The sequence below is a fragment of the Cyprinodon variegatus genome, unplaced genomic scaffold (assembly GCF_000732505.1).
Source record: "Cyprinodon variegatus isolate N-32 unplaced genomic scaffold, C_variegatus-1.0 Scaffold6, whole genome shotgun sequence".
NCBI classification, from domain to species: domain Eukaryota; kingdom Metazoa; phylum Chordata; class Actinopteri; order Cyprinodontiformes; family Cyprinodontidae; genus Cyprinodon; species Cyprinodon variegatus.
Genome location: NW_015150459.1, coordinates 1563455 through 1573791, shown reverse-complemented (window position 1 = coordinate 1573791; position 10337 = coordinate 1563455). Strand labels below are relative to the sequence as shown.

The 10337-nt window shown below is 34.9% G+C and overlaps 1 protein-coding gene across 1 annotated transcript in view; it reads left to right on the top strand.

Annotated features, from left to right (window-relative positions):
• grik3 (glutamate receptor, ionotropic, kainate 3) overlaps window positions 1–10096 on the top strand; it is a 146118-nt gene extending 136022 nt beyond the window's left edge. The window contains exons 13-16 of the mRNA XM_015375367.1: window positions 3417–3634; window positions 6250–6475; window positions 6734–6984; window positions 9728–10096. Of these exons, the coding sequence (XP_015230853.1) occupies window positions 3417–3634; window positions 6250–6475; window positions 6734–6984; window positions 9728–9922 (890 nt within the window). The 3' untranslated portion in view covers window positions 9923–10096. The remainder of the gene's footprint in view (window positions 1–3416; window positions 3635–6249; window positions 6476–6733; window positions 6985–9727) is intronic.
• Window positions 10097–10337: the final 241 nt, after the last annotated feature.

Genomic DNA, 10337 nt, shown 5'->3' with positions numbered 1-10337 from the left:
CTTGTTTATATTTCTCTGCAGGTCGATTGCCAGCATTGAAGTTCCATAAGGTATACTGGCATGTCTGAGGTATAAAGGAAATAGTTTTTTTTTCTTGATATCAATGAAAAAGTTAGATTATTTTAACAAAAAAAGTTAGATTATTTTAACAAAAAAAAAAAAGGTACATATTGACCTTCATGTGTCCTTTGTAGCATTTGGAATTGTTTAGCATGCCTCATGCTACATTGGAAAGGAAAACTACCCCTTAGCACACAGAACATTCACATATAACACAGAAGCACTGTTCCAGCAGTAGTGGCTTCTTTAGAGGTTTCCAAGATTTTGAACTTTTACGGAATGACTATGACCTGGATGACTGAGAATCTTCATCAGCTTCTTCAGAGGCTTCATCTAAAAAGTAAATGAGCTCTAGGCTTGGTTTTAAGTCTAAAGGACAGTTAGTCACAGTAACGGCTCAGCATGTACAGTAGCTAGTCTAAAGATGGAGACAGGTAGTGGACAGTTAGTATACAGTCATCAATAGAAGAAGATAATGTGATTTTAGTTGCTGCAGCCCAACGCATTAGAAGATTTTTTTTTGTGAAAATATAAAAGAAATGGTGGTACAGTAAATTGTTTATCAATCTGTGATGATCTTCCTCAGTGAAAAAGAAATGCTGCTAAAGTGTCACCATACTTCACCCTTTAAATTAAGGTTAAAATCCTGTTTGCATAGAATTGTCCATGACTTCCATTTAAACCGTTAACATTATTAAAGTTTGTACTAATGTCTTTATGTACCTGCCTCTGCCCCTGCAAAATTATTTTATATTTTCTCTTCTTATGTGTAGTCAATATATATCAATATATTTGCGATAGCTGACTATATAATATAAATATAAAATATGTTCGATGAAAGGTTCAATGAGGGGGGATGTACGTAGAGGCCTCTTAAGTTCTCACGGCCAAACAAAGCAAATTTGCATGAAGGGATCACCTATTTGAAAGATAAATGTTTTAAATAGGGTTGGGGGGACAATTTTAATTTGATGTTTTTCTCTGATTCTTATTTCGAACAGGTAAAAAAAAACAAAAAAAAAAACAATCAAGAAATATCATAATCGATCTAAAATCAATCTGATAAATAACTTTTTAGCCATATTGCCCTGCCTTAGTTTATGTCTTCGCATTTGTATTGTCATATTGCTGAAATGTGCCATACCAACAAATTTGCTCAGCCAAAAATAAACGTACTTTAGGCTTAGACATTTTTTATTGTCATTTTGTATACACAAAACAAAATTTCGTTTTCTACAGCTTTCAGAACATTTTCTACAGCTTTCAGAACTGCTGTACTTCTATAAAGTACAGCAGTGATAAAATGTAAACAAATCAAATGTAAACATTTGGCTTCTTTGCCGTACTCAGACCCAATAAATCTAGAACTGACAAGATTGGGATAATACCTGGAAAGCGTTTGCTTCTTTTATACTGTCACAATACGTGCAAACTGAGCTTACAAAAAGACATTTTGTCAAAGGAGTGAATTCTGGTCAGAATCAGATGGATTTAGAAAATAATGCTTACAATAAAATTCATCAACATGTGAAAATATGTCTTCTAAATCTGTAAATCAAGCATTATTATTTGCTTTGGGTGGACAGTGTAGCAGCTAGAGAAACATATTTTGACAGCTAATAGTGTGAACAATGTCCTCTGTGTGGGAACATATGAAGTGACTTGGTTTACAAACAACAAGCCTTCCTCTGAGATCAGTATCATACTGTATATTGCCACCGTTTTATTGCTGGCACCATATGACTGATCTGCTTCTTGTATTTATTGGAGTGTTCTGATGCAGTGCCATATATTGCTCCCCGCTGACAACAGCGCTTTATAGTGTGGAATTCAATTGAGTTAACCATGGCCTCACTTCATTTTTAGTGTGACCAGAGGATGCATCTGGATTTTGCCTCTCTGAAGTCATAGTGAATTAAGGGAGGCTTCTATCTTCCCTTGTTTGCAACCATGTAGAGTCTTTGTCAAACCACAAAGGACAAATCCAATCAAATTTGGTAGAAGAGGTTAAAGAGCTGACCAGGCTGCCCGCCTTCTGTGGGTTTGTTACTCTTCAGAATTGCCCTCATAAATCTTCCCAGTAAAGTAACAGAGTGCACAAAGCACAAGGGTATTTTAAAGGTTGTCAGAGATGAGATATAAAGTAACTTTAACACCAGTCAGCGAGCCATTGTAAACATAGTACTGCTCAGAGAGGCCCACTCAAAGTCAACGTAGATGCAGAGGTGTTCTGTCAACATATTTCGTTGTCTCTTTTTTCTTTTTTTCTTTTTTTACATTATGCGGGCTGTGATTAATAGGTTTTCAAATTTCAGTCATGTGTTCTTTTGCTAAACCCCATAAGATATGAAAATAAATGATGGAGATAGGGAAACACTTCTTAGTTTAAAAGCTTGAAGGGGTGCCTTTTAGCCAACTAAATGTATTTAAAAAATTAAAACATTTAAAAATGAAATCCTGTCATCATTCTTGGACCACATCATAATTTATTCCCAGCATCTGTTTTTTTTATGATTATTGCTAGCTGTTAATGAGAACTCAGAATTAATTTTATCATTGAGTTTTTTAGTTTGTTTTCTGTTTCCTTTAGTTGTCTTTGTTTTTTTCTTTTCTTTTTGTTTTTTTTCTTAGCCCAGGTAAAATGTTTTTGAACTGTCCAGGCTATTCCTTCCGGTCAGTCTTATTTGAATCTTATATGATATAAAGCACTGTGTGAGCAGCTAGTGTAGGCCTACCCTCTCTAGCTCATAAATAGCCAAATTGTAACATTTGTGTGTGTTTAAATTGCTTACATTGATTTTTTCAATTACACATTTTTGCTGAACAGAATTATTTTTTGTTTAATTACTGTAAGTAAAAATCATCAGAATTAAAACATATACTTAAACCAAACCAATCTATTTGTAATGAATCTTTATACCATGGGTTTTCTTTTTTAATTTTTTCATTTAATTTAATTACAGAAATACTTTTTGGAAAAAAATATATTTATAACGCTAAACCTGAATTAGAATGTTATTGAGATTTTAGTCCTTAGGCCTTTAGCCATTTTTGTTACAATTATCTATCCATCCATCCATCCATCCATGTAGTTTTGCAAAAACATAAGAAAATATTTGTATAGGAATAGTTTTTTTTTGGCGGGGGGGGTTGCTCTTAATTTTTAGCCTATAGCTTGCTAAGTTGCCCTGCTGGTTTTTATTTTCCATTTACCAACTGACAGCACCTTAATGAGAAGCAGTGACACTGCCAAAAGCATTTCCAAGCTAATTAACGAAAATGCAAGCAGTCATGTTCCTCCATTTGTTTAACTATTTTACAGAATGTTTCTCTCTCTCTTGTTGTGTTGCATACAGGATCGGAACTGATGCCCAAAGCTCTGTCAACCAGAATAATAGGTGGAATCTGGTGGTTCTTCACACTCATTATTATATCTTCCTATACTGCTAATTTAGCAGCTTTTTTAACTGTGGAGAGGATGGACTCGTCAGTAGATTCAGCAGACGACATGGCCAAGCAGACCAAGATTGAGTATGGTGTCGTCAAAGATGGAGCAACAATGGCTTTCTTTAAGGTAGATAAGCAATGTGTAGAAAACAGTCATTTTAGGTTCTGAAAAAATTATTAGAATTCACAAAATTTAGAAATTTTTTGTTTTTATGAGTGCACAGTCCAAACTTCAGCAGATAAGTGTGTGTATTTGATATGCAAATTTGAAAAGACTGCAGAAACGATAACAGTTAAAACAGATTGTAGAGCATACTAAACATAAAACCTTATTGTGTATCTACATAATGCTTCTTTTTCTATGTCTGCTTCTGTAGATGGGCGCTCACACTGAGCCTGGTTCTCCTGGAGGTTTCTTCCTGTTAAAAGGGAGTTTTTCCCTCTCCTCTGTCGCTACAAATATGCTTGGTCTTAGGGATTGCTTTTGAGTCAATTAGTCGATGCAATCAGCTGGTTTTCCTTAGATAGAAAACTTTTTAACCAATTTGACTGTATGATCTGGTTCAATTGTCTCTGTAAAATACCTTGAGATGACATGTGTTGTAAATAGGTACTATATAAATGAAATTAATTGAATACAATACATGTATAATGCTATAAACATGCATGTTTGCTCTTAGATCACAACATATTAAAATTGTAGAACGTGAAGACAGCTCCCGACATGTGAATAGATGGATTGAAAAACGTTTGGGGATTATTCATACCCTTTAAGAATTTTTAGCAATGAACAAAATAAACAGGTGGTTAATTATAAGTGGCTCAAGGGCCCTCTGCAAAGGAAAGTCTTACTGATGCAAATTCAATGAGGCAAAGAAAGCCTGATGAATGTTGGTGAAACCAGGATGTGGAGCACACAAGATTTTGCAGGTGTTGTTGGCTGATAGGCTGTCCTCAGTACAGATTAGAAAAAAAGGTAAAAAATAAAAAATAAGGTTTTAGACTCAGTTAAAAAACTTAGACAAAAAAAACTCCTAGCGTTTAGATAAACTGTAACAGAAATATTTGTATTCTGAAAAGGTTTATTTTAAATAAAACAGAAAAAAAAAAAAGTAGTTAGTACTGATCATAAAGAATGTAAATCTTCCGGTGAGAATTTTGTCTATTACTTCTGGTCAGTCTTATTTGACTTGGCTTTTTCTGATTTTGGCTTATTGAAATTGATTTAAAAAAACTGTAAAATAGGATGTTCAAAGAATAGTATTATCTTTTATCTCGTATGTTTATGAGCGATAAGCAAAATTGTCACTGCTAGTATTTCCAAAGTCTCATGTGTTTGAATTTCAGTCTTAATTTAGATCCTTACATTGTTTTGATCCACCAGTTCATAAATGGTTTTAGTACTGTTTGATGAAAAAGTTCAAAAGCAGAAATTTTGTTTTACTGTAGCCTTCCTGTTACCAGCGGTGGGTCTTGCTCTCTTATGATATAAAACTGCTTTTTTAATTGCTTTTAACATCTATAGCATATTTTATTTTATTTTTATTTCAGACATTTAGTGTACCTGACATTAAAAGAAGATAAATTTCAGTCTTTTTTTCACTCACTTGACTAACTTAAAAACCTGCAAACCGAAGAATTTTGTTGTATTGGGCCGGCCCCAGGTCGGGCCTTTTCAAAATGAAAATCAAATCTGGTCAGCAGCCAGTTTCTTGCTGCGTATCTAATCTTACCCACTTAAAGGGGTTATAAGATGATTAATTCTCTAATTATTTCAAAGAAAAAAAAAATATCATGCACATAGTAAGCAAATAGTTATACTCCTAAAACTGAAATACATGTATCTTTTTAGGTAAACATAAGTAAAGCTAATCACTAAGTTGGGATGTTTATTTACAGACATTTTAACATTGTTGTTGTAAAGAATATTATTTCCAGAACATTTGCAAACAAATTAACATTATTTCCCTTCTACCAATTTTACATACTTAAATATACACAAAAAATCAGCACATTATTTAAAAGTGGAAGTTAAAGTTTATTAAAGAAATAAAAAGCTGTTTTTTGCTAACTTAAAATATCTGTTCCAAGATAGCCAGGACTGGGCTGCTGCTGAATTTAACATAAGGAGCAGAGTTCTTTTAATAGCATTTCGCACAATTTGAAATGGCTTATAGTTATTAGACAGTAATTATCTTGGATTAGACATGGCATAAATGTGACCTCACAGAAAATTGCATGAAATACCTCATAGACTGATGCAAGACTAATGGAACGCCATTCTATTATTGCTGCTTCAGTAACACTTATGAGAATAGATGTGTGCAAAGCTTCAATTCATCGTCCTTTAATCCTGTGTAATGGAGATCTGAAGGAGTTATCATTTAAATCTATTTGGCTTTTAAATAAATATAACACCAAGAGCTGTGAGTAATTACATATACAATCCCTATAGTCACTGGCATTATTTTACTCCTCAAAAAATCTCAATAGGTGTATTATTGGCTTCTAACATACAAGCCATTTTATGGTTTGCTGTTTTTCTACCTAAAGCACATGTGGCTGTTAGACTAAAAAAGTTGCTTTGTTAAGTTCAACATTTCTATGGTAATTAGAATATTGTGTGTTTCTCTAATAACTTATTTTTTGCCTCAAGCTTTAAATTTTTTTTTTTTTTTTTATTAAATCAAGTTCAGATATTCTTTTTTGTTACATCTTTTCTTTTTTTTTAATCCCTCATAGAAATCAAAGGTTTCGACATTTGAGAAGATGTGGGCCTTCATGAGCAGCAGGCCAAGAACATCCCTGGTGAAATCTGTTGAAGATGGAGTTCAGAGGGTGCTGAAGTCTGACTATGCGCTCATTACAGAGTCCACCACCATTGATTATATCACTAGGAGAAACTGTAACCTGACACAAGTGGGAGGGATTATTGACAGCAAAGGCTATGGCATTGGCACTCCCATCGGTAAGACATATGAACAGCCTCAAAACTACATTCCAGAGCTCCAGTCTTATAAAAAATTAAAGCCCTTTTCATAAGTTATGCTGGTCTTTTTTTCCCTGAAAGATGAGAGTAAGGAATTTCTTTCAGATTCACCAGCAATATAATATTAAAAAGCAGCTACTAGTCAGACACTGTGCCACAATGTGTTTATGAACCTTATTATCACATAGTCCAGCTGGCAATCCATCCAAAGTTAAATGGGCCTTATGTTACTTGCAGGCTCTCCATACAGGGACAAAATCAGCATAGCAATCCTCAGCATCCAGGAGGATGGTCTTCTCCACATTCTGAAGGAGAAGTGGTGGAGTGGAAACAGCTGCTTGGATGAGGAGCGTCGTGAGACAGGCCCCATGGGGATCCAGAACCTGGGTGGTATATTCATTGTATTGGCATGTGGCCTGGTGCTATCTGTCTTTGTGGCGATTGCTGAATTTATCTACAAGCTGAGGAAGACTGCTGAACGCGAACAGGTATATATCTTCATAGATCATGAATCAATTTTGATTCTTACTGTGTGGCTTGCAACGCTGGTCAAAAACTGATAATACAATGCTGGATTTTAATTATTTAATTGAATATTAATAGCTTAATTTATTTTATTAATTGTGTTCAAAATTTTTATGTACACTTAATACAGTGGCTTTTGAATCTTTACAACCCTTAAACCAAAGAGTAGGGTTTGAATGAAAGTTACCAGTCTTACAGAATAAATGAAAGCAATTTATTTCAAACAAACAAAATATAATTTATATAAAACACATAGAATACATACATTTTAACCCATATATCATATTATAAAAAAAATAGATGTAAGCAATAAACATTAGACTTAGATAACTTTTATTGTCATTTTGATTGTCCACTTTGATGTCCAGTGAGCGGACGTTAGAAAGCAGGATGGTTTGTGGGTATTCCTTCTCAGCTTCGCTGTTAACCCGCCTCTGAAGCCCCACTTACATCGTCTCGCACATCGTTTCATTCAGCTTCTCCTGGCGTGGCCTGGTTCTTTCGCTAGCTGCTTTGTTTACATTCATCCAAAGAACTCTGCAGCTTTTTAAACAGTCAAGAGTGGCTGTATTTAAGAGTCCCGAAACTACATTTTGTGACCAAAGCTCCAGCAGGCCCTGGCGGTCATAGAAGCAGGATCGATGTCTAATTGTTGCGTTCTAGGTGGCGTATGTTGTACTTATATTTGTTTGGAGCTGTATCAAGCCGCTGCCTACAGGCACAGCCATCTTGTAAGAAGAGGTTAGATTAAGTTTAAAACACCTGTTTTTGACTTCCACTCGTTTATACTCTAATTTTTTTTTAATCAAATATATTACATTTATTTTACAATGCTATGGCAATATCCTTACACATGCATTGATAAAGATATATATGCATGCGTATGCAATTACACACATACAGTCAACTTTACAATCTAAAACAGAACTTTGACTTTTGAATGCTATGTCGACATAATACATCACTAAATTGACACCACACCTGTAGTCAAACTAATAGTGGCAGCATCATGGTCAGGGTTTTTTTTGTTTTATGCAACTGTTGCTTTGTCCAAGTAGAATAAATAATAAACAGTCCTTAAAATGACTGTGTCTGACCTAAATCCATCATGGGTTCTCTAGAATGCAAAAAATTTGGGAGGGAGTTTTATTTTAAAACATCACAGTAAATCTAAGCTTATGCCATACGTGAATTAATTAATGACTTCAAAAGGAGAAAATCAAAGTTTTTTAATTGTACAGTTGGTTTCAATGAGCTAACAGATCTCTAGAAATAAATAAAATAAGACATTTTCCCCATAGTCAAACAAACTTTTCAACGTTAAATGGTTGTTTTATTTGGAAAACTCTTTTTTACTGCATAGCGCTGACTTCAAAAAGAGTAGAACAATACAAACAATTGAAAAAAATTAAGTCTTCATTTTTTTTCCCATTACTATCAGACTAAACATGAGGGATCCTGGCTGACTCCTACCATTGGAGACTCATAAACTAAGGCTCTTAATCAAAATATTAGTTTAAGACATCTTTTGCATTTGCTTTACATTTTCTCTGCAAATAATAGCTTTTTTCTCTTTTTTTGATTGAATTGTATGTTTCATATTTAAAGTGAACCTTTTCAACCATTTATCCTGCTTTAACATTTTGTTTTAACAAAAAAGTGGAAATTTTAAATTGTTGTAGATGTGTTGGAAATCCACTTTACACTATATAATTTTCAAGTTTATGAAAGGTTAAATTGCAAAAGTAAGTTGATTTAATTTTTTTGTGGAGATGCAACTGGACTTAAGTGTGAAATCCAGCGAATCATATATCTTTTGTTTCTTCTACATACCCTTAAAGCTGTGCTCTAATTATAGGTTTTGGTTCAAGAATACATAAATTGATTTGCATGCTTTTATTGACTAATCCCTTAGAGTACTCGGTCATAACACTACAATATTTACTCATTTCCACCGGCATGACTACAAATTAGAACACAGAGTATTAATCCATTATTTGAGTTTGGAGATCCCTAAATAGGATCATCCCTTTAATGATGTATATCACAATCTTTGTTCAAGTGGTGTGAATCACTGCATGCATTCTCCTGTATATCTGACACAGCATTATTAATGAGTTATGTGCATACTAGATCTAGGAAGAGTGTTGTAGTGTACCATTAATGACAGTCTGACACATTAGANACAGTTTTGCACCTGCCACCAGTTACGCAATCACTCTTGTTAAATCACCCGCAAACCATGGTTCAGCCCCTCGCGCAAAATTCCAGTTTGCGAGCGCAAATTACTGCACGCAAAATTGGATCTTGATAAATCCGGCCCAGAGTATTAATCCATTATTTGATTTTGGAGATCCCTAAATAGGATCATCCCTTTAATGATGTATGTCACAATGTTTGGTCAAGTGGTGTGAATCACTGCATGCATTCTCCTGTATTGTACTTCTTTTGTATATCTGACACAGCATTATTAATGAGTTATGTGCATACTAGATCTAGGAAGAGTGTTGCAGTGTACCATTAATGACAGTCTGACACATTAGAAACACAACTACTAAGAATAAATAAGTACTCTACATCCATTTGCTACTATTGTGAATGTTGAAACCCTCTGCTGTCTGAACAATTAAAAGCTAAGGTATTTACCCCCGTCCCTTTCCCCCTCTGCTCCGCGTGCCCCTTCCCGGATCCTCCCTTTTTGCCCAGAGGTCTTTGTGCAGCGCCATGGTGGACGAGATCAGACTGTCGTTCACCTGCGAGAGACGAGTGAAACAAAAGCCCCAGCCCCCAGTCATGGTGAAGACGGATGCAGTGATCAACATGCACACCTACAACGACCGGCGACTCCCAGGAAAGGACAACATGAGCTGCAGCACTGGGATGACTCCTGTATTCCCATGACAATGTGTTCCCCGCAGGGCAAGAACCTCGTGAGCAACATTTCAGGGGCAGTGTCGGAGCCCAGAGACAATGGCATAGATGGGATCAACAAATATATCATAAACCACAGTGACATGGGAACACTAACAAAACATGGACAACTCAAATTGGCAGCATCAGCCACACAGGTATGACAGAAACCACTGTAATCAAGATTTAAAAAAATACTTTGAAAATTTGTGAAAGGAGGAAAAAAACAACTTGTTAAAAGAAACGGTGCACCCAAAAATCGATCAGCTCAAGTCTGATGTTTACATATGTACCACAAGAAAAACACAATATCTAGTGGACCATGAGTCACTTAAAATATTAAAATATAATGTGAGAACATGACATGATATATAAAGGATTTTCTGATTATGGCAATAAATGACTT